The following is a 24,389-nucleotide window of genomic DNA, read 5'->3' as shown; positions in this document are numbered from 1 at the left end:
CTCAGCATCTCTGCTGCCTTTTATCTCTTTTAGCATCACCACCACTTAGGCTAGGAGTCCACACTCCTCAGCCCTTCTTAGCACGTGCTCCCCACATCAGACAAACCTTTATGTAGATGCTCTCAAGTGATTAGCTCCATGCCAGTGCTTTGGGGCCAAAGTGAAGGTCAGTAGGGAGACCAAAAACTATCCAAGTCATACACCATTTATTGAGCATCTGTGTGCCATCCGCTGAGTTTGATATGAGTAGGAGTATGATAAGGACAAAGAAGAATCCTGTCCTTAATATTATTATTATATTAATATTTATACTAAACCAATACATTGATGTTTATATTAAATGATTACGTGTACTTTGTATCCTTAGTATTGAGTACTTACTGCATATCAGAAGGTATTCTAGTCCCTTTCTTATACATATAGGAAGATTAATGCGACTCTATGAAGTGAGATTTTACAAATGAGAAAACTGAGGCACAGAGAGGTTGTTATTTGCCAAGGCAACACAGCTAAGGCACAGAGAGGTTAAGTTACTTGCCTAAGGTAACACACTAGCTAAACTGGCATGTGATGTCAGGCATTCTGGATCTAGAGACTGCCCTTAATTTTTATGCTACCTGCTATTAAGTAGCAGTTATGATGGAGGAAGACAGATTATGTCCACACAATGAGATAAATTCTACTAATAGTATGAATAGAGTTCCTTGGAAGCAACCAAGGATGATGCCAGATCTAGTGAGGTTGGAGAAGACTTCACAGGTAACCTCTGACCTAGTCCTTGAGGGATAAGAAATTTCCCAATTGGAAAAGAACCGGAAGGCAGATCAGCAGAGGAAATAGACAGAATAGGCCTTACAATGATTGGCCAATTCCATAATATCAAGTAGTGTGGTAAAGCTAGAACTGAGGCTTATGTGGAGAGTGAGTGATAAAGCTGCAAAGGTAGGTTGGATTGGGTCCAAACTGTGAGAGTCTAACCATGTGCTTAGCCTAGAAAAAGGAGAATCATCTGCTTTGTGTGTGTTTTATTAAAAAATTTTAAGCAGCACGGAAGTACAGTGAACTATACAAAGAATCCCCATCACTAAATGCAGTAATTACCAAGATTTGCTACAAATGCTTTCTTTTTGTTTCCCTTTTTTTCCTTGCTGAAGTTACCTTAGAGCAAATCCCAGTCGTTACATTATTTTACTCCTATAAACTTCAGGGTGTCTTTAAAAAATATGGAAATTTACCAAATCATTATTACACTTACTAAATTCTTCCTTAGTGTTGTCCAAGCTGTAATCAGATTTCCTTGTCTCAAAAATGGCTTTTTACAATTGGTTTGTTTGAATCACGATCCAAACAAATCCTTACATTACATTTGGTTATTATGTCTTACATTTCTTAATCAAAAGCAACCTCCCCAGCCCCCTTCTTTTCTCATGACATTGACTTGTTCCAGAAGCTAGGTTTATTGTGTTTCATACTGCCTCGCATCAGGTTGGTTGGTTCATTTTCAGTGATGAGTGGGTCCAGGTGTTTTAAAGATTCCCAACAGACTCATTTAGTGGTTTCATCCACTGTTGATTGTTGCCTGAATTATCTCATTAGAGGATGCAAAATGGTAATTTTTCCCCTAATACTATCATTCCGTATTTATTAGCTGATAATCTTCTATAAAGAACTCCATCTTATCAGCTATTATTCTGAATTACAATTCATACTGGAAAGGCAGAATAAATGCTTAATTCTTTCCTTTTAATTGCCAGTTTTCAAGAATTGATCAGTGGTTACTTCCAGTGGCATATAATGAGTAGTTGAATTTTTGGCTTTCTCTGTCTTTATTTAAAAAGATCATTATGAATTCATAGTTTTTTTTTTTTTTAATATTGAGTCTACCACTCAATCATCAAAGTTAAGCAGAGGTTCAGTGGGGTTAGCTCTGTGCTTTAGAAACTTAACTGGTAGAGATTAGAGGCAGAGAAACAGATCAAAAAAAAAAAAAGATTGTCTATCAATCAAAACCACAAATGCACCTAACTTTGGTGTAGCAATTCATATAGGAATTTATGCTAGCCATATAGTTGCACATTTGAAGTAAGGTAGATACAGGGTTATTTATAGCAGCCTTGTTTATAATTGCAAAAGACTGGAAACCACCTAAATATCCATTCATATTAACAAGGGACTAACTAAATTATGCTACATCCATGCAATTACATACTAAGCAGTCATAACAAAAAGTAAGGTTTTTATGTACAGAAACGGAACAACCTCCAAGGTATGGTCAGTTAAAAGGTCCAGGACTGTGTATAACTGCTGTTTGAATTAAAAGGGGAAAAGATATACATGTATTTGCATGTGTATACAGAAAATGTCTTGGGCCTGTAACAAAAAACTGATTGCCTTTGTGGATGTGATCTAGGAGACTGGAGACAGGTGGAAGGGAGTCTTCACTTCATACTCTGTATTTTTGAATTTTGAGCCGTGTGAGTATCTTATTCCAAAAATAAATCCAAGTATTAATACAAAAAAGGTTTTGGAATAGTTCACATCAAATATAGTCTAATCTGAGGCAACAGAGTGGAGAGGAGTCATATTTGTTGATTACAGAAGTAAATGCTTGAAGCTGACAGCTGTCCATAGGACAAATATTGAAGATACGATTTACTAGAGGAACTGCAGCCTCAACAGCGCCCAGTTTTGCACTCTCACAAAGGAGTCGGTCCTAAGCCACAGCACAGCCTTGGCTTGTCTTTAAAGGCCCCTTAAAGAGAATGGGATGGGGGTCCTTTTGCTCCAGCTTTTAAATCTTAGCTAGCTCTTCCCATGCTTTTCTTTTAAGTTTTATGGAACCAGGGGGATTTCATAGGTGAGATTTGGGAAGAGAAAGATTGGTTTACCCCAACCCTTTCGTGTCCAGGTATATATTCACCCTGAACTCTCCTACGGCGTCACCATGCCAGGCTTTTCTACTCCTGCTCCTTCCCCTGCCCGTCCTCTTTCCAAACCCCCTTTTATTGTGTTTCTGTCTCGGATTCATCATTGACTTCACTAGTGGCTGGATCTGCTGGGGGCTGCTCCGTGGCGGAAGCCATAGTCGTCCTCTGACTGCCCGAGGCAAGGATTCCTTTGTCTCCCAGTCTGTCTTCGGCTCTGACGGCGCCGGGGTTGCCGGTAAAGACTCACATCAGCCCGGCCCTGCCCGCCACGGGCCTGGTAGTCTTGACAGAAAGCCAGGAGTCAGCGCTCGGGAGCAACACCCAGGCCTGGGATCCTACACTCGAGGCTGGTGTAGGGACCGCGTGGGAACCCTGGGGGCGCGACGACCGTCAACGCGCAGGCGTCAATCTTCCCTTCAGGACACTGCAATTCCCATAAGGCCGTGCAGCGTCCCCGACGCCACTAAGGCCCGGGAGCTGCGCCCACTCCAAAAGGGCTCGAGGACGCTCGCCGCACTGCATTGTGGAACACCCAGTCTAATAGAAAACGTCCTGGGGCACAAACTCCTCACCGAGCCCACATATTTACCTAGTGCACAGGGCGGGGGGGGGGGGGGGCAGGGAGGTGGGAGGGAGTGAGGGACGTCAACGAAGAGTAGCTACCAGATTTCGTCATAAAACGGCGACCAGACAGGCGGCGCCATCTTCGAACTTGGACTTCCGGAAGGACTTTGGTGAGGGTGAGTGTACCGCAGTGGGGTGTGCGGGGCCCCGCGATTACTCCTCCCCCTTCTTTTTTTGGTAGCACTAAGATGTTGGGAACCAACTCCCGACTCCGCTTTCCCCCCCCTGCACAGCATCGCGACCTCCAGTCCCTGAGCGCCTACGGAAACCGTCATACTCCCCACCTCCTAATCCACTGGCAACCGTGCATCCCCCATCTCTGCTATCCGCGGGTCTTGCCTTCTTTCCCCACGCGGTGTCGGTAACACTGCATCCTGTGTCCCGGCCCCGGCGCTGCTACATTGCGTCCCTCGGACTCTGCGAACCTACTGTAGTCCTCAACCTTAGAAAACTCTGGGCTTGCCCCACTCACAGGCTGGTGGTAAAAGCTACCCCCAAGCCCAGGACTGAGGAAGGGCAGACGGTCACCCCTAGAGTGGTAGCGGGTCAGTCTCCTCATTCTGCTATGTTCCAGTCTCTTCCTCCTTGAGACTCTTCTAACCTTGGGGGTTGTGCCCCGCGCGCTGCAACCCCATTGGCGCAGACAAGGGCCAGTTATGTTTCCTTGTCTAGTCCTTTTATCCCGCGGCAAGTTGGCTTTCTGTTGGTGAAGTGAGAGGTGGTGACTTCAGCCTCTCCGTGGTAGCTCTGTTAACGGGTTGCAGGGTATGGCCAAGCGTCTTGGCCCCAGCGGCACATTGTTACACAAACTCAAGTCATTCCTATGCCTTCGTCCCTTTTTGCCATCACTTCTTATCAACTGCAGTATTTAAAAAAAAATAATTTTCTTTAAATTCATATAATTTTAAGGTTTAAGTGCTTTAGTCTCGATCTAAGTAAGCAACAGCAAACCCATAGGTTTCATGGGCTGATTATAGTTTTTAATGCAAGTTAAAAACACAATTAGTCAAATAAAATCGTTCATTTTTGTATCACAGAAATCATCTTTCATACCACCAGTTGTACCATAGGAACACTTTGGGAAACGATATATTAGACCAAACAGTGTGTGTATAGTAAAGTAATTCTGTACTTGAGGAACAATGTTACCTAGTCATTTTCCTTGTTTGGGAAGATCAGGCTGGCAGCCTTGGAGCAGCATGAGAACCAGACAAGTTGGGGGGCAGATGTAAAATTTTATGAACTCTAGTACACATTTACTTAACATCCTTTACTTGTGTGCAGAACGTGTGCTGTAAAGTCATAAATGGAAATTCACCACCACACCCTGCTGCTGCCTTCAGTGAGAAGTGATTCTTTATAGAGATTCTTTTACCTTGAGAAGTTGTTCGATCAACACAGGTTAATTATTGGACTTACCATGTACCAGATTCTGGAAACAGTAGTGAATCAGATAGGCAAGATCCCTATCTTATGAAACTTTCAGGGACGATAGATATGAAATACGTAAATACTCATATCTCTTATCAGAAGGAAATTCCAGATGGACTAAAGCGCTACATGTGAGATTCAAAACTAGAAAAATTATTGGAGGAAAATAAAAGAGGATATGTTTGTATCAGTGGGGTAGGAAATGCCTTTTTAAGACACAAAACAAACAGAAGCCATAAAGGAGAAGATTGAGAAATTTAACTTATAAAATTCAACTTAAGTTTAGCAAGAAAGATTATAAACAAAGTTTTTTAAAAAAATAGATATGGAGAGAAAATATTTGCAATGTAAATAACATAACATAACTCCACAGATCAATGAGGAAGAGATCAATTTGTCCTATAGAAATATGGGCAATTTATGTGTACAGGCAATTCATAAGAGACATAGATGTCCAGCATATAAAAAGAAGTTGCTAACTTCAATTGTTATCAGGACAGTGCAAATAAATACAACAGGGAAGAATTCTTTCACCCATCAGATTGGCAAAAATTAAAGATTGACATGTGTATGGTAATTAAAATGGGTAAAACCCATTTTTACAGTTAGTGGAAGTATAAATTGATTTTCATTTTGGTGAACTCTTAGGCAATATCAAATTTTGAAACATGTATACCCTTTAACCCAGTATAGTAATTTCACTTCAAATGATTATTTTAGAAAAATTTTAAAGAAATTTGAGTATGTAAGAGTTATTGTTTCTATTAAAACTAAGTAGAAACATGACAGATACACGAATGTGTTTTGTTTTTGTTTTTGTTTTTTTAATGGAAGTACTGGGATTGAACCCAGGACCTTGTGCGTGCTAAGCACCCACTCTACCATTGAGCTATACCCACCGCCACAGATTTTATTGTTATTCTCTATATTCTACATATATTTATTAGTATTTTGTATCAACTAAAAATTTTATAAAAACAAGTCTAAAAAAGAAAGCAAACTAAATTGAATACTTTGGAAAGACAAAAGTGGTGAGTTCGCAAACAAGCAAAGAAGCTGCCAAATTGATGTAAGACATTAAAAGATTGAGGAAATTTTGTAAAAATCTGGGAAGTTACTGCATTTCAGTTGCTTCTCAAGAAAGGAGAATGTTTCAAAAAATGAGTGCTAAATAGCCTTGGTTCTGCTGAAAGGTCAAGTTGAAGGAGAATGAGAAATGTCCATTGGACTGATTGACAGCAATTATTGAGTTGGGAATGATATCCTAGTTAGGATGAAGCAGGGTAATTAAAACATCAAGAGCAGGCAATTCTTATAGTTTCACTGTGAGGAGGAGGAGGATATTAGCTGGAGGAGAAATATGGGTTGAAGGATATTGTATTTGTGTTAAGATGAGAATTAAAAACGTATTTAAATCCTATTTGGAAGGAGCCAATGGAAAGGAAAAGGATAAACTACTCCAGTTTCCTTGGGTGGGCTGGAAGGGGACATGGGGCTAGAACACAAGTGGAAGATTTGGCCTTAGAAAGTGGATGAGGGGCTCAGAGGCAGGGAGTGTTAGGTTACTTGACAAGAAATTGAAGTATATTTTTTTGTTTTTGTTTCAGAAATCTCAGGCTAAGTCACCTGCTAAGAACCAGGTGATCAGACATTGGAGGATAAGAGGGTATGGGAGCTAACTAGAGACAAAGTGTAATTGCTGGTACTCGACAGCTTAGATGCACACATGGAGAAGACAGGTGGTTTGTTCATTCAGGGCTTGAATTTTGCCATGCCCGTGGAACAAAAAGGCAAAAAGAAATGAAGGTCATAATATGAACAAGAGTCTGATTAAAATAAAGGAGTCTAAGCTAGTGGGATGTGACTGACATAGGGAGAGATTGAAGAGATCAATGGTTGGTGTATTAATCCAATTGAGGAATAGATACAGTGATAGTAGTTGAGCAATCTAGCTATAATGATGGGAGGTTGTGATCAGATAGTGGATGTCTTAGTGATTTAGAGATTAAAAGGTTTTATATGATGACACGCTACAGGGGTCACAGTGGAGTGAATAGCAGTATTAGCTGAATGTTATGAGCTTCAAAGGAAAAAGGTTTTTACTAGATAGGGAGGACAATTGGTCAAGAAGTGGCACTGGAGAGGAATTGAGAAGACACTGATCCCACTTTCTACCCTGTGGTAAGTGGAGTATGAGAGAATGAGCAACCTCCACTTGAGAGCCTAGAAAGCTAGAAATTTCATTCTTGGGATTTTTCTATCCAAGATTCTGAATATGATTTAGATCCTGCCAATCAAATATGCTCTTGAGGAACTCATATTTGGACCTGAGTTTAGAGGGGAGGCAGGCCAGAAGACATGTATTTTCCTGGTGCAGATTGTGGCGGTGGTATGGTTCTGGGTATGGTTCTGGGTCTGAGCCAGAGAAGAGTCTCAGTTAGTCACCTGATTATTGCAGAGGCAGCTTGTTTATGGAGCCATCATCTACTACAGAGGCTTCTTGATTCAGCTGGCGGCTCCCCATCACAGCATAGGAGAGGCTATGTGGTTCTTGAACCAGCAGCTGTAAACAGCTTCTCAATTTGATGAGCACTTGTTCCTAAACTTTTTCCCCCAACCCTTCCAGTGATCCTCTATGCAGATCATTCTCAAACCTGAGTGTGCATCAGAATCATCTGAAAGGCTTGTTCTAACACGAAGTGCTGGCCCTATCCCAGAGTTTCTGATTCAGTAGGTCTGGGGTAGGGCTGGAAGTTTGCATTTAACAAATTTCCAAGTGATACTGATGCTGCCAGTTCTGGGACCATACTTGAGAACCACTGATGTGAACCATTTGCTACCTTGTAATAAATCCCTTTTGGCTTGAGCTGGCTAGAGAAGATTCTGTTCTGTGCAACTGAACTGTGACCAATATGGAGGTCAACAATCATTCACATCTTCTCTGTCCTTATCTACTTATCTCTCAATGATTGAAAGAATGATTAGGTCTTATATTTCCTGAATATTTTGCTTTGCATATTTGATGGTATGTTATTTAATGTTTAAAGGTTCATGGCATATATTTATATCTTTTATAGGATTTGAAGTTTTATTCATTATAAGGTACTCCCTTTTTGTCCCATTTAATACTTTTCCCCTGAATTCAACTCTGCTATTACTATAAAAACTCCTCTTTTCTTTTTGTTTACATTTACGCTATACATTTTAATTCATCATTTTTCTTTCAGCTTTTTGAGTTCCTTTGTTTTAGACATCTCTTAAAAACCACATAATTGTTTGGCTTTTTAAACCAATCCAACTCTTTATTCTTTCTGTTAATGGATGAGTTTATCTGATATGGTTATTGTTATAATGCATGTTTTATCTTGTTTCTGTCACCTTGTGGGTTTTTTCCCCCTTGTTCTTTTATCTGTGTATTTCCTTTATTTTCGATCTTTTGTTATGTGGTCTTTAAAAAAATTCCTTCTGGTTATTATTTTACTGGATGTTTTGGAAGCAATATAGTATTACTGTTTTTAGTTCTATTAAACCCCTAAATGGTATTAATAAGCCTATATTTTTCAATTTGTCAACCTTAGAAGTGATATTAGAATACTTCTTTTGCCCTAATCTACTACAGTCAGAATATTGGCATTTTTACATTGTGGAGCATTGAAATTTTTTGGTTAGAATCTGTTTTATATCTGTTGTACCCACAGTTATTTAAACTCAAATGTTGTATCACTGGGTTAAATCCTTACTACAAGTCTTTTAATACTACAGTTTCTTCATTGGGAACTTCTTTATATTGATTTATCTTTCATTGACTAAATTAGGTTTTCAAGTGGACTTTTATTTAAGTAAGTGGGCTTAAGTCTTGTAATTCCTAGCAACTTGCATATTGACAATGTCATCGTGTCTTTACATGAATGACAGTTAAGTAAAGAATTCTCTTGATCCTCAGTGTTTCTTTATCTTTTGGCATCAAATGTTTCTGAGAATTCTGAGGCTGAACTGATTTTTTTTTCCCCTTTTGTGGGAGAAATTTAGTATCTTCACTCAGATATTTCTTGGTCTTAATGATTCTTTATTGATTTTTGTTTCCTTTTACATCATAAGCCCTTTTGATCTATAGTCTGAGGTCTTCCTTTATTTCAGGAAAGTATGTATTCTGTTTTTCATTTTAGGAAGTTTTCTTTTGTTAGGTTTTTGAACATTTTTTTCCTGTTCCCATTTTTCTTCTCTGTTCTTTGTCTCCCCACTTTCTCTTTTCCATCTGTATCATATTCTCACTAATCACCTTATTTTCTCTCTTTGCAATCTGTGTGGTTTTTCTCAAACACATCTTTCATATCACTGATCTGTTTTAAGTAGTATAGTTTCAACATTTTGCCTCTCCTCTGGTTTTCATTTCGATTTTATTCCTTTATTCGTTTTTTTTCCCTTATGACTGCCAGCTCACTTTTTACCTTGCCATTGTTTTATCTCTTCTTTGATCTCTCATTTCTTGGGTTCCATAGTCTCTTTGGCCTTTTTGAAAATACAGAAGTTTTTCTTGGAAAATTTCTTGTTTTCTGGAGTATTTCTTTGAAAGAGGATTTTTCATCTTCTTTCATTTGTTTATATCCTTTTTATTCTTTCTATAGTAACTATACATAGGTCCCTTTGGATCCTTTTTGCTTATTACTAATTTTGAATGGAGTAGTTCTCTCAGGGCTTGCTATTTATGGAAGAACAATGTAGGTGGATTCTCAGTGACCACTGTTTACTTTGGTATTGTTATGTTTTGTCTTTAGCACATGATGTTTCATTATATCCTTAGCACCTGAATTAGAGGGTTGGCTGTTGTTATAGTTTATAATCTGCTTAGACTGTAGCTTATTCAAGAGAGAGAGTTAGGAACTTTAATTTGTATATTTCTTGTGGTATTTGTATTAGCTCGTTTTCCCACTGAAGTTGATAAATTCTTTATCCTTTATAGACCTGTGGGGGTGTTCCTTTCAGAATCTGAGCTTTCTCCCCTTTTATTACAGACAAGTAGACTATTGTGGACCCAAACTGGGCCTTTGCAGAGTTCTGCGTTGCTTGGGTTTTTGGTTTGGTAATCAGTGCTTTGTGTATCTATCAGTTTTCTTTGGATTGTGGTTGCACAGCTGATTTCCTGGGTTTGAAGAAAATGAAGATTCATGACCATTTTTTTAGTCCATTCTTCAATGTGGAAACGGTCTCTTAATGTAGTAGGATATTCCTTAACTCTCTCATAGGCTTCCACCTACCTCATCCTGCTGGAAGATTGCTGGCAGGACACTAAAGAACTCTTTTACTTATTATTTTTTTGTTTGTTTGTTTTATTGAAGTATAGCTGATTTACCATAGTGTGTTAATTTCAAGTATACAGTGAAGTGATTCAGTTATCCATATATATATTTATATTTTAGATTCTTTTCCATTATAGGTTGTTACAAGATATTGAATATAGTTCCCTGTGCCATACAGTAAATCTTATTGTTTAATTTATATATGTATAGTCATATTTTATTCTTAAATAAATCTGTACCTTGATTGATTCACAAAGATAGATGTTTGCTTAAGTCGTCTACCCTCCTTCAATTTGATCTAAACTTTATAGTATCTGGCAGCTATTCTTTATGGTCTATTTTAGAAACTTGTGGCCCTTCCCTAGATTCATAACAGGTGATCTTTTTTTTTTTTTTTCTCTCTCTCTCTCTTTTTTTCTTTTCTTTCTGTTTTTTAGTTTTTTTTAAGTAGGAGATGGTGATTCATTTCATTGGGTTTCAGGGAGAGGAATTAAATAATTGTCCATTCACTTTAATATCCTTACAAGAAACCTTATGAGCTTTATTTAAATTAAACCATATAAATAAAGCAGTTAGTACAATACTTGGTACGTAGTAAGCGTTTACTAAGTGGTAGCTTTATTATTTATTGTCAGCTCCACTAGCATGTAAGTTTCTTGAGGGCAGGGTCCTCTTCTGTCTTGCTTACTGCCATGTTACCAGTTTCTAGAATAGTGCCTGACATGTAGAAGATGTTTCATAATTATTGTTGAGTAAATGACCAGGAAGCTTGGGTTTCTGGTTGGCAAGGAAGGTGGAGGGAGGTTGGGGGTGGGGGGTGGTTGTGAGAAAAGACAGGAAAGTAGAAAAATCTGAACTAGTGCAAATAGCTTTTATCTTCTACTCATTTGTATGTCTCTGTATGCAGGGGTGGCCATTTTAGGGGGTGCTGATGGATACCTGCGGGGTCGGCTGTGTTGCCCTGGGGGAGGCCGGCCCCGTGGGGAACATGACTGTGGTAGACTCTCCCAGACAAGAGGTGCTAAACCAGCTTGATGTCAAGGCCTCTTCAGAAACAACCAGTGTGGAGGCTTCCATAGAGATGTCATTACCTACCCCTTTGCCTGGATTTGAAGATTCTCTTGATGAGAGGAGGCTCCCTCTGGAGCAGCAAAGCCTCTCCAGACTGGAACAGCAAGGTATGTACTTTGACCCTTCAACTTTTTATCCCCCCAAGCTCAGCTTAAAATGAATGAGAGCAGGGTAACCTCATAGGATCTTACAAACCTGGTGTGGTGTAATCTATTCCAAAAAGGTCTGTGTTCTGGTCGCATCTCACAGATCCATATTCTTCTCTACAGATCTTTCTTCAGAGATGTCAAAGGTCCCAAAGCCTAGGGCCTCAAAGCCTGGCCGGAAGAGAGGTGGTAGGACACGGAAAGGCCCCACAAGGCCCCAGCAGCCTAATCCTCCATCATCCCCTCTGGTTCCTGGTCTCTTAGACCAATCCAACCCTCTATCCAACCCCATGACTAAGAAACGAGGTCGAAAGTCCAAGGCAGATGTGCTACTGCTGAAGTTGTCAAAAGACCTAGATCAGCCAGAGTCTCCACCTCCAAAGAGGCCCCCTGAGGACTTTGAGACTCCTCCTGGGGAACGACCCCGCCGAAGGGCTGCCCAAGTGTAAGGATTGTGGGGCACAGCTTGATGGAGGGGGGCTAGGGTGAAGGGATCAGGGTGGGGCAGATGTTGAAGAGATGAGAGGACTATGATGAGGTCTCGGGTTAGCAGGGGTGGTGTCTGGGTTCTGGGGACTTGAGCAGTCCTCTAACTCTTACTGTAGCAACTTTTATCTGTTTCTAAATTTGTCTACCTAGGAGGTTTCTTTCTGTACCTCGTATCCTATCACATTTTTCACAGTTTCCTCTGAGTCTTCATTGCAGTTTTACTGCCTAGTATATGTCAGTACATATGTGCCTTTCCATTCTTTCCCTTTACCCTCAATGATCTTTGACTGTGGTAGGGTGAAAAGTGCTCTGGACTTGAGTCAGAAGACCTGGGTTCAGATTCCACAGATGTAATGTGAATCATCTTGGCCATGTCATGTAACTTTCCTGGGTTTCTGTTTCTTCATCTGTCAAAGGGGAGGGGGTATTAATAGCTGCTTCACAGGGTTACTGGGAAGGTCCAGTGAGATAAGGACTGGCCAAATGTCTGGCAAAGTGGGCTCTCGGTTAAGTGTCTATGAGTATGGCCGTAACTCTGCCCTGTCCCACAGGGCACTTCTGTATCTTCAGGAACTGGCTGAAGAGCTCTCAACAGCCCTGCCTGCTCCAGTGTCCTGTCCTGAGAGCCCCAAGGTGGGCAGCCCCACCAAACCGAAGAAAAGCCGGCAGCAGGCAGTCTGTCAAGGTAGGGAAGTAGAGGAGGACACCACTCGGGATGAAGACTTCGTTCTCCAGGTTGAGGCTGAAGATGGAGAAGAAAGTGAGGCCCCAAGTGAGAGCTCATCTGACCCTGAGCCTGCAGTTCCCCGAAGCACCGCACGAGGATCCACTTCAGGGGTAACCTGAACGGACATGAAAGTGAATGGGGAAGTAGTTAGTAGGATTATTAGGTGGTCAGCAAGGTGCCCAGAAGGAAAGCTTTGGCTTAGTACCTAGGATGGCCAAAATAGGTTAAAAAAGGAGCAACTTCAAACACAATCAAGATTGCGGGGGCTGAGGGTGTAATTTAAGATTACTTGTTCAGATATTGAGCATCTACTCTGTGCTAGGAAACAGAAACATGAATAAGACAGAGTCCTGCATCACAGAGCTCACAGTGTGACAAGTGCTATACCAGGAGCAAACAGAATGCTTTGGGCATATAGAGGAAGGATGATTAACTGCTTAGATTTCACCAAGAAACAATAGTTGAGCTAGGTCTTGAAAGGAACAGAAGTTTGCTGGAGAGGATGGTTTTCCCAGAAATTGGTTATGGCTGTGGCATAGGGCGGGGGGTAAAATGGTGAGGAAGATTAAATTAGAGAGGATGAAAGGACTAAAATTGGTGGGAGCCAACAAAGGGTGTATGTGTGTGTTTAGTTATGGTAAAATAGATGTAACATAAAATTTACCATTTTAAAATATACAACTCAGTGGCATTCAGTGCGTTCACAATGTACTGAAACCATCACCACCAGTATCCATTTCCAAAACTTCAGTCATGCCAAGCAGAAACTCTGTACAACAAAGGTTTTCAGAAAAGTAACATAATCAGTTAGGAAAATAGGTAAATTTGCAGTTGACGGTTGAAGACAGCTTCAGTTCTCCAAGTGAGAGGTAGTGAGAGCCTAAATTAAGCAATGAAGGGAGAGAAGGTGGGTGGCAGAAACGGGATGTATAAGAGAATTAACAGCACTTGGGAGCTGAAGGAAAGGAAGGAGTAGGAATTTCTAGCTTAGATGGTACTCTCCAACACTGAAGTTGGGAAAATGGGAAGAGTAGGGAACACAGGACGGGTGAAGGTGATGAGTTTACTTTCTGACATGTTGAGTTGGAGGTACTGGTGGGTCATGGGCCATCTTTCTGGAGATGTCTGGTTGCCAGTCGTATGTACGGGACCTGTGCCTTACTTCTCCCAAGTGTAACATTTCAGAGAACACCAAACCCCTTAGTAATCAAGATAAATACCTCAATACAGCATTTTAAAAACCAAAAATACTGTAACAAATCTATGATAAAGAAAATATCAAAATTTTAAATAAAGACAGGAATTGTATTACTGATACTTCCTTTTACCTCAGGCTCTAGTGTGGCTTGGTACCCAGTGTATGGGTCTAGAATTTGTAGGAAAGTTGAAACTGAGTAAAGTTTATATTTATTAAGATGTAAACTTGATAATCAGGCATAAAATTGGTGGTCAAAGCCATGGGACATGGGATGAGATTACCAGGAGTACATGTATTGAGGGTTGAGAAGAAGACAGAAGAACTCTGGGAAATACCATCACCTACCAAACCTATTAGGAGGGAGAGCCCGTGAAGGAATATTAGTGAGGAATAATATTATATTATAGTACAATAATATTAGGAATAAGGAGAGACTATCCCATGGGACAGGAGTTTCAGGAAGAAAATGGGAGCCCTCTGAATCAAGTGCCATGGAGACATACCAAGGAAGATCAACAGAAAACAGGTTAACAGGTTTTTGTAGTTGGGATAGAGGAGTATGAGCAGAAGGTGGAGAAGTCATTGTAGTAGTTGAGATATAAATCTTTTAAGGGAAATAGGGAAAAAGTTAGAGAGGAAGTAGTGCGCAGAGAAGTAAAAGCTGGGAAAGCTGGCTCCTGGGGACTTTCTCCAGCCTTTGAAATTCTCTCTCCTTAACACTTTCTTCAATTTGATCCTCAGAAGCAGAAGCCACACTGCCGGGGAGTGGCTCCCAATGGCTTACCAAATCACATCATGGCTCCTGTTTGGAAGTGCCTCCATCTCACCAAGAACCTGTGAGACCTGGGGGGTGGGGGCTGGGGATGAAAGGGTGGTGGTGGAGTGCAAATGATGATCTAGGAGTGGGGCTGCAGAAAGGCAGAAAGGCACAGGGTAGAACACTGTAAAGACATTCATAACTAAACACACTGCTCTAAAGGCAAGAGCTCTAGAGCTGTGCTGTCCAATATGGTAGCCACTAGCTGCATGAGGCCATTTAAATTTAATTTTCAATTAATTAAATATAATTGAAAGTTTAGTTTCTCAGTTGCATTAGCCACATTTCAAGTGTCCACTTGCGGCTGGTGGCTAGTGTCTTAGCACAGATAGTAGATTGCTTCTATCATCACAGAAAGTTTTACTGGGCAGCACTGCTCTAGAATTTCACTCCTCCTTCATTAATGCTTCTTCTGTTCCTCCAGCCGAGACCAGAAGTATTCATACTGGGAGTTTGCAGAATGGATTCCTTTAGCCTGGAAGTGGCACTTGTTATCTGAACTGTAAGTTGAAGAGACATCTCTGAAGTCTAGAAGTGGGTGACATCACTGGAGATGGAATGGTGACAGAGGACTCTAGATTTATAATGGGAATCTTGGGATGGGTGAAACTCTTCCAGATTCAGGCTGTTCCTTTTGCCTACCCCCAGTGAGGCAGCTCCCTACCTGCCCCAGGAGGAGAAGTCTCCACTGTTTTCTGTACAACGTGAAGGACTTCCTGAAGATGGAACACTCTACCGAATAAACAGGTGAGGATTGCATCTCTTTTTCTCACTCTGGGAGACAGAAATAGGAAAAATGAATGTTGAAGGGGATGATAGTTTGGCCCTGTTCTTGCCTTAATGCTGGCCCAGTTGGTCCGAAGGGTAGGAGTGCTGGCTAAATCTGGTCAACCCCCTCTAACTTGCAGCACTCATCACTGTTGGCCAGACTGAGGGAGCCTAGGAAGACTGAAGGTTAAGCTAGTGTTCAAGGTCACATCTACTCAGATAGACCTGGACAGACTGGCCCTAGAGAGAACACTGTAGTAAACCAGAATGTACAGCCTATCATCTTTGAAGATGAGCCTAGAGCTAGACAGACTTTGGGAAGGGAAGGAGGAAGATACAGACGGTGGCTAGGACTGTTCTCACTTGTGGACTGTGGTATCCTGGCTCTTGCTTAAGTTAGTTTACACTAGCTCCCTTTCTGTCTGCATTACCTTTTTTTTCCTTCAAAATTTTAAAGACAGGTTTTTTTTGTTTTTTTTTTAAAGAGTAGTTTTAGGCTCACAACAAGCTTGAGAGGAGGTACAGAGATTTCCTATATACTCCCTGCCCCGTACCTGCACAGCCTCCCCCATTATCAACATCCCCCACCAGAGTGGTACCTTTGTTACAGTTGATGAACCTATATTGACACATCATAATCAAAGTCCACAGCTTACCTTTGGGTTCACTCTTGTACATTCTGTGGGTTTGGGCAAATGCATAATGACATGTATCTATCATTATGGTATCATTCAGAGTATTTTCAGGGCAGTGAAAATACTCTGTGTTCCACCTATTCACCCCCCACCTTCCCCAGCCCTAACTCTGTCACTGATCTTTTTACTGTCTCCATAGTTTTGCCTTCTTCAGAATGCCTTATAGTTGGAATCATACAGTATGTAACCATTTCAGGTGGGCTTCTTCTACTTAGTAATATGCATTTAAGCTTCCTCTGTGCCTTTTGATGGCTTGATAACTCATTTCTTTTTAGTGCCAAATAATATTCCATTGTCTGGATGTATCACAATTTATTGATCCAGTCACCTGCTGATCCTTAGTACCTTTTATTAACTCCTTTGTTCATCCCATCTCTGACTTTTCTCTAGATTTAGCTCTATCACAGCACACCCAGAGCGGTGGGATGTGTCCTTCTTCACGGGGGGACCGCTCTGGGCTCTGGACTGGTGCCCAGTGCCAGAAGGGGCAGCAGCCTCGCAGTATGTGGCCCTTTTCTCCAGCCCTGACATGAATGAGACACACCCACTGAGCCAGCTTCATTCGGGCCCTGGGCTGCTCCAGCTCTGGGGCCTTGGGACCTTGCAGCAAGAAAGCTGGTGAGGTGGGGCTGGGACACTGCCATGGGAGGGTGGTTGAGGGGGAGAGAAGGATGGGGCTGGGCAGGGAACAGGGGAAAGACTCAGATTGGGTTGAGGCAAGGGGAGCACAGGCTTTGGCAGCTCCAGGCCCCTCCTTCCTACCCATTCTCCCCACATGCTTTCTCTTCTCAGTCCTGGCAACAGAGCCCACTTTGTCTATGGGATTGCTTGCGACCATGGCTGCATCTGGGACCTCAAGTTCTGCCCCAGTGGAGCATGGGAGCTTCCAGGCACCCCTCGGAAGGTACCTCCCAGTTGACTGTGAGAAGGCCCTAGGACTCAGAGCCAGAACAAAGAGGCCCTGGGTATTCCCAGAGTTGGAGAAGGGAGGTTGGAGAGTGGTGGGTGGAGTTTTCCCAGCAACTCCATATTGTCAGAGACCAGAACCTCAAAGTGTTCTGAGAGATGCCTGAAGGCAGCAAGCCTCAGCACAGACCTGGTTTCTCTCTCTAGGCCCCTCTCCTGCCCCGCTTGGGTCTCCTGGCTCTTGCCTGCTCAGATGGGAAGGTGCTGTTGTTCAGTCTGCCCCATCCTGAGGCCTTGCTGGCTCAGCAGCCCCCAGGTGAGTAGCACAGCGGGGAGAAAGGGGCTGCTCTAGCTGTGGCCAGTGCTGAGTGGGGTCTATCTGTCTCCCCTGGAACTCCTCCGGGCCCAGTCTCTCTAGTACAAGGCCTCAGCCAGTCACTTCTCCCACTCTGACTTCACACACGTTGTTCTTGACCTCTCTTGGGCAGCCCTCTTGTGCTGCTCTCTTTTACAGTCTTCTAACTGCCCCCTTTCAGCACACTACCTTTTATCTCCCCTTCTTCCCTGCTCTCCTGTGCTCTCTGGTCTTCCCCCTCTTGCCACCACAGTTAACTGGATGTGTAAAGAGCTGCCGAAGGCTGAGGCTGGAGGCTGGGCCTTGACTCCCCTGCCATACCCTTCATCCCCCTAATTCTGTCCTCAGCCTCTTCTGCCCTCCCATCACACATAAACACTCTCTTTGTTGTGAAGAGAAGGAGAGAGTATAGAGCTGAAGATGAGCAAGAAGAGGCAGGGGTCAGGGAAAGGCAGCCCTTATTTGTTGAATTTATTTTTCAACAGTACTGAGGATTTAAAGAAGAGGGCACCCAGATTTGAACCCTGAGAAATCCCGTGTTTGGTGGTCAGGTGGAAGAGTGGGCTGAGGAAGGAGTGGGAGGTTGAGGAAGTGAAGACAATTCTTTCATATAAATGAGGGTGGAGGATGGAGGTGAATAAGGGTTAAAGAAGGCTTTGATTTGTTCATTTGATTTAAATGGAAGACAAGAGTGCATGTTTACATGAGCATATGAGAGTGATCCAGTAGGCAGAGAGAAAGTGGACAGTGCAGGAGAAGGGGAGGATAACCCTATGAACCACACTCTGGAAGAGGGGAGGATGAGAAGAAAGCAGAGTGACATGATTAGCCATTCTGATGGGAGGAAGGGTAGAACAGGAGGAAAGAAGATTTTGGGGGGCAGATATAGGCAGGTTCATACATTTGGTGGTGGCAAGATAAGAGCGTAAGGGAAAGGCATTATTGAAAGGGTGGGGGCTGATCTAAGAGCAAGGCTTGATTAATTAGGACCTCAGTCCTCTGGACCCAGAGCTCTTCTTCAGTTACTGCTCTTCTTCCCTCACAGATGCAATGAAGCCTGCCATTTATAAGGTGAGTGAGGAACCTGCTACCTTGGCTGAGGCTCCATCTTCTAGAGCCTCCCTTACTGATTCCACAGTAAGTCTCCTTCTACCCCTGAAAAATCTACCCATCCTGCTGGATTAGTCACTGATTTGAGCCTTCGTTCCAAACAATAGTTATCCCTGACCCTAGTCCTGTCTCTTCTGTCCCTACAGGTCCAATGTGTGGCAACCCTGCAGGTGGGGTCTATGCAAGCTTCGGACCCCTCTGAGTGTGGTCAGTGCCTTAGCCTGGCCTGGATGCCTACCCGGCCCCACCACCACCTGGCTGCTGGATACTATAATGGTAAACAAAACAAAACAAAACGTAAGGAGCAATTGCTCTTTAAACTTTTATATATGCTTGTTTTTTTGGCTGTTGTTTCCTTTTTGGTTTAGTGTTAGACATTATATAGTTACATGATTATTATGGTCATATATTCATGCAATGTGAAAAAACACAAAGAAGAAAGAAAAAAAGTCCCTAGAATTTTTCTGCTCAAAAAATAATTATGAGTTGATTTTATGTGATTCTCTATGCATGTATAAAGATAAAAAAATTAGATGGAGAGAGAACAAATTCTATAAAAATGGGATCATACTCTAGAAACTGTTTTAGATTAAAAAGTATTAAATTTAGAGGGAAGGGTATAGCTCAGAGGTAGAGTGCGTGCCTAGCCTGCACAAGGTCCTGGGTTCAACCCCTAGTACTGCCACTAAGGATAAATAAATAAATAAATAAAAACCTAACTACTACTCCCCCTAAAAATTTTTTTTTTTTTTAAAAAGGATTACATTTAATTATACTTCAATTTTATAGAAGAAGAAGGCAAGTGAAACTGAAAGGTTAGCTAAGCTCTCCATGAATGTTCCTTCACCATAGAGACGTTGTATAAAGATACTTTTAAGATTAAAAAGGAAAAAATAGAAGGTTATAAATAACATAAGCAATTGGCATTATTAGGTTGTAGTTGTTTCTAAATGACAATTTCACTTCTAGGCACATCAGTAGACTTTCTGCTTGGGAGGTAGGGAAATTAGCACTGCTTCCTGTCATCTGCCTCTCCATCTTCTAATTGTGTTTCTTTTGGTGGTATTATTCTTACATTGTCATGGGATGTGATTCTCGATGCTGTTTTCCTTCTTAATTCCCAAAGTTACTTATCTTAACTCTGTATTGAAGTGATTGCACGTCTCTAGCAGTCCTTTCATCTCAGTCTCCCCCTCCATTGCTGAATTACCTACATTGCTTAGCTGTAATTTACTGTCAAGTTTTTTCAAGAAAGGCTCTTAGGTTCTACGTTTCCTGAGTTTATGTATGAAGGGAATTTTAGCTTCACATGTTTTCTCCAACTTTTGTTTATTAAATTCTTACTGTTCTGTAATTTGTCTTTTATTTTTATCAGAGTTATACTTTTGATTACCTCATCCTTTGCCAGTCTGGTCAGGGGTCAACTTGTTTTAGGTCAGCTGAGTTAGTTTCTATTTGTCCATTTGTTTTCCTTTCCATTCCACTCCTTTTGGCTTACTTTTGGCTCCTTGCCTGTTCTCTTTGCCTTGGAGTGAAATTGGCAAACATTTCTGTAAAAGTTCAGGTGGTGAATATTTTATGCTTTGCAGGCTGTCTGGCCATTGTTGCAACTATCCAACTCTGCCATTGTAAAATGAAAGCGGCCACAGACATTGGGTGAACAAATGGGTGTGGTTGTGTTCTAAACTTTGTTTGCCAAAACAGGCAGCATGCTGTATTTGGCCCATGGGCTGTAGTTTGCCAACCCTGTCCTAGAGGGTTTATGCTTTAAAAAAGAAAAATCCCTTTACTTATATTTAGTAGAGAGTAGAGGCTACTGGGTGTATTCAACCTATCTTTCAACTGCAGATCCCAGACTGAGCTATTACTTTTTTGTTGATGAGAATTGGAACTGAAAATATCAGGTTGAGTCTTTAAACCGTGGAGGGAATGTTGGCTAGCTAATCATGGTCTCTATATCCGTTCCTAAGGGATCAGATCTAAGAGACCCAGAGGGCAGAAGACATAGATCCTAGAAGCCAGAGAAAGAAATTAGAGCAAGGAAGAGAGAACCTGACATTAATACCTACACATTCTGTCCCTATCTCAGGCATGGTAGTTTTCTGGAACCTTCCCACAAACTCGCCTCTGCAGCGGATACGGCTCTCTGACGGCTCCTTGAAGCTCTACCCCTTCCAGTGTTTCCTAGCCCATGACCAGGCTGTGCGCACCCTTCAGTGGTGCAAAGCTAACAGGTATCAGAGAATTGTGGAGGTGGGAGGTGAAGACTGGGACAGGCTGACTCTTCCAGACTTGTTCAGATTTGATCTTCTCCCATCTTCCCACAGTCATTTCCTAGTCTCTGCAGGAAGCGACCGGAAAATCAAATTCTGGGACCTTCGACGACCTTATGAACCAATAAACTCTATCAAGCGCTTCTTGAGTACAGAGCTGGCCTGGCTGCTCCCCTACAATGGTGTCACTGTGGCTCAGGACAACTGCTATGCCTCGTACGGCAGGGTGGAGAGAGGAGGGGCTCTGGGGACAGGCCCTGAGGGCTGGGGTGCAGTGTGCAAGATTATTTTGGGGAGAGAACGGTTGAGGGTTGTCTCACTGAGGGAGTTTGAATTCTGGGAAAAGAAATGAATCTTAGGAAAAGGAAGTTTTTTTTCTTTTTTCTTTTACAGTTATGGACTCTGTGGAATTCATTATATTGATGCTGGTTACCTTGGTTTCAAGGCCTACTTCACTGCTCCTCGAAAAGGCACTGTCTGGGTGAGCCCCTCTCTTCGAAACCTTCATTACACAGGAAAACAGTTCCTTTACTCACCTAGTGGTGGTCATAAAGAGGCAGTAGTTTTGGATAGAAAGAGAAGATAGGTGTGTGGTAACTGTATCAAGGATATGGGTTATGATAAACTCATTTTTGTTTGTGTGAATGTTTCCCTCCCCAGACCAGTTCACAGAACTGAATGTATATGAATGAACGACTGAATGAATGAATGAATGAAAAAAAAATCTGTCTCTTCTTATTAGAGTCTTTCAGGATCCGACTGGCTTGGGACAATAGCCGCAGGAGATATATCTGGGGAGCTCATTGCAGCTATATTGCCTGATATGGCACTGAACCCAATAAACGTCAAGCGACCGATAGAGCGGAGATTTGTACGTATATGAATACTTAATAGCAGCACCATCTGTTGGGTCCTAATCCACATGACCTCCCAAATTAGTGCTACCAATTAGCAGGAGAGTACAAATTAGTACTAGGGCTCCCAGCCCTGATAGTCTTTCTGAAGTCATAGCACAGAGTTATGTATAATTTTTCCTACCCTCGTGCATCTGAACGTATGTTTAAACATACTACTTTCTTCCACCTTTGAGTCTCTCCTGCTCCAAACCAATTTTCTCTCTTTAACTTGTATTCAGTTTTCAGTATTATATAACCTAATCTCACGGTTTCCTTTCTAGCCTATATATAAAGCAGATCTGATGCCATATCAGGACAGTCCTGAAGGTCAAGACCACTCTTCTGCTTCATCTGGGGCCCCCAACCCTCCCAAGGCTCGAACTTATGCTGAAACTGTCAACCATCACTACTTGCTCTTTCAAGACACAGATTTGGTAAGTTGAGGCCAGGAGAATGGGTGTGGCATTAGAAAAAGTAGAAAATTTGAGTCCTTGTATAGTAGGAGTTCCAGCTCAAAGATGCAAAACTAAGAAGCTGCTTGCTTTCTCTCTCCTATCACACCCCTCCTTCCCAGGGTTCATTCCATGATCTGCTCCACAGAGAACCAATGCTGCGCATGCAGGAGGGAGAGGGGCACTCGCAGCTCTGCCTGGACAGGCTGCAGCTGGAAGCTATTCATAAGGTGAGAACCTTGTCTCATCTTCGCCATCCTTCGTCTCATTTTCTCCCAACTCTGGGCCTGTGATCAACGAAATGGGAGATGAAAAGGTAACCGAGATGGCAAAGGAGGGAAAACAGCTCCAGCAGCCTCATCCTCCAGAGCACGATAGACATACCTCATTCATGGTCTTCTCATTCCTACCTCTTACCCCATCGTGGTCCTGTCCTTTCAGATTGTGGCCCATTTTTTTTTGCTCTTACAGCTAGGACTCACCCTAAAGCAACAACTGTGAGCATCTCTCCTGTTTTTCTATTCTTTTCCCAGGTACGTTTCAGCCCAAACCTGGATTCCTATGGATGGCTGGTCTCTGGGGGGCAGTCAGGGCTGGTTCGGATTCATTTTGTCCGTGGACTCACTTCTCCACTGGGCCACCGTATGCAGCTTGAAAGCCGTGCCCACTTCAATGCTATGTTTCAGCCAGCCTCCCCTACTAGAGGGCCTGGCTTTTCTCCAACCAGCCATCGCCTTCTGCCCAGTCCCTAGTTGTGGTCCCCATAGGACCCTTGGAATGAAATCTGCCAAGAACAGTTGGCCCCAAGCACACAGCCATAGGAACTGGGGCCTTCCTGGACAGTGATGCTGCCAGGCCTGGACCTTTAGACCTGCCTCCCCAGGACTCCTTAGATCCCTCTCCTTCCACAGACTTCTCCTGTCATCACAGCTCCCCGCGGGCAGGGGGGCTCTCCCTCTGCTAACTCTCAAGGCTCCTCAGCCTAGAACCATGACTCACAAGAAACACTCAGGCCTGACCTAGGCTTGGGAGTCAGATTGCTCATATTGAGCATATTGTGAAGTGGGTAAAGCTAAGTAAAGGTACTGGGTGTTTTTGAGACCACATGTGAGTGGGTGTTTGGAGAACTGGAAAAGGTATCTGCATGAAGGCTCCTGTCTGACTGTATTCCAGGATCCAATATTACTGCCTTCCCAACTCTTTTGAGTACCCAACACACAGGCCCACAAGGGGGTGATAGTAATTTATTGGACTGAAGCTGCTCATAGTGCTTCCTTAACTAAGGAACACCGCAAACACCCTGCCAACAGAACAGTGGTTCAGATCTTAACTTGCTCCTGCTTATGAAATATTCCCAATCACTGGTCATCTGACCCTTCTTGAACACCCCCAGTCATGTTTTAAAAAAATCTTCCTTTATATCAAGTCAAAGAGCTTACCTCTATAAATTTTACCGTGGGTGTTAGGAAATATAGTCATTCTTCCCTGTGATTGCCCTTTTAAGTATTTAAAAATAGCTATCATGTTTCCCAAGTCTTTTCTTCTGTAGATTAAATATCTTCAGTTACTTTAACCATTCTTTACACGTCATGATTTTTGATCCTTCGTGATTCTATGGCATTGTTGACTTATTAAACATGGTTAGCTACTTTATTTCAACTATATAGGAGACGTTGAGAACCCAAGTAAAGTAGTGTATTATATCTCATCTTGTTAGAGCCCTCTTGTGAGATGTTGCAGATTCACAGTGACTGTAATATTGCCTTCTAAGCAAGGATAGACACCAGCAAGGAGTAGGCAAACCATAGTCTTAGAATGTATGAGTACAATCTGAGGTTTTGGGGGGAAGTAGTCAGATGACTTCAGGAAATAGAGAAAAACATGCAGCCTGTTCCTATTGAAGAGAATGGAGATTAGTTCAGTGCCTACCTGGAACAAAACTGGCACTCTAGACTGATTGGCCAAGTATCTGGGAACAGCTTTCTGCCTCTCCAGTGTAGGGAACTTATATGTTAAAATATCCCCTTTAAGAGGAAAAGAATCAAGTAGTTAAATTTCTTCCCTGTATGGAAGAGGAAACAGACCTGGAGGCAACCTAGTCTGTTAGCAGCAGAGTGACTGCAACCCACGTCAGTGCAAAGGAGCCAGGTATTGCACCATCCTGTTGTGATCCAGCTCAGGTTATGCCAGTTTTGTTTTTGAGAGGA

At 42.4% G+C, this 24,389-nt stretch overlaps 2 protein-coding genes across 2 annotated transcripts in view; both read left to right on the top strand.

Annotated features, from left to right (window-relative positions):
• Positions 1 to 3,540: 3,540 nt before the first annotated feature.
• On the top strand, positions 3,541 to 23,758 carry GTF3C2 (general transcription factor IIIC subunit 2). Its single transcript, XM_032497240.1, has 19 exons — positions 3,541 to 3,667; positions 11,187 to 11,457; positions 11,620 to 11,941; positions 12,537 to 12,822; positions 14,652 to 14,746; positions 15,152 to 15,229; positions 15,376 to 15,474; positions 16,581 to 16,808; positions 16,983 to 17,094; positions 17,304 to 17,412; positions 18,497 to 18,522; positions 18,708 to 18,837; positions 20,651 to 20,795; positions 20,889 to 21,050; positions 21,228 to 21,315; positions 21,577 to 21,705; positions 22,012 to 22,164; positions 22,305 to 22,412; positions 22,716 to 23,758. The coding sequence occupies exons 2-19, from the start codon at positions 11,211 to 11,213 to the stop codon at positions 22,932 to 22,934; spliced, it is 2,736 nt and encodes a 911-aa protein (XP_032353131.1). The 5' UTR covers positions 3,541 to 3,667; positions 11,187 to 11,210; the 3' UTR covers positions 22,935 to 23,758.
• The window catches only part of MPV17 (mitochondrial inner membrane protein MPV17), a 14,086-nt gene continuing 12,001 nt past the window's right edge, over positions 22,305 to 24,389 (top strand). Inside the window, exon 1 of the mRNA XM_032497247.1 lies at positions 22,305 to 22,412. The gene's annotated coding sequence lies outside the window, so the exon portion shown is untranslated. The remainder of the gene's footprint in view (positions 22,413 to 24,389) is intronic.

Source organism: Camelus ferus, chromosome 15 (genome assembly GCF_009834535.1).
Source record: "Camelus ferus isolate YT-003-E chromosome 15, BCGSAC_Cfer_1.0, whole genome shotgun sequence".
NCBI classification, from domain to species: Eukaryota; Metazoa; Chordata; class Mammalia; order Artiodactyla; family Camelidae; genus Camelus; species Camelus ferus.
The sequence above is the reverse complement of the archived record's forward strand: the minus strand, read 5'-3'. Positions and strand labels throughout refer to the sequence as shown.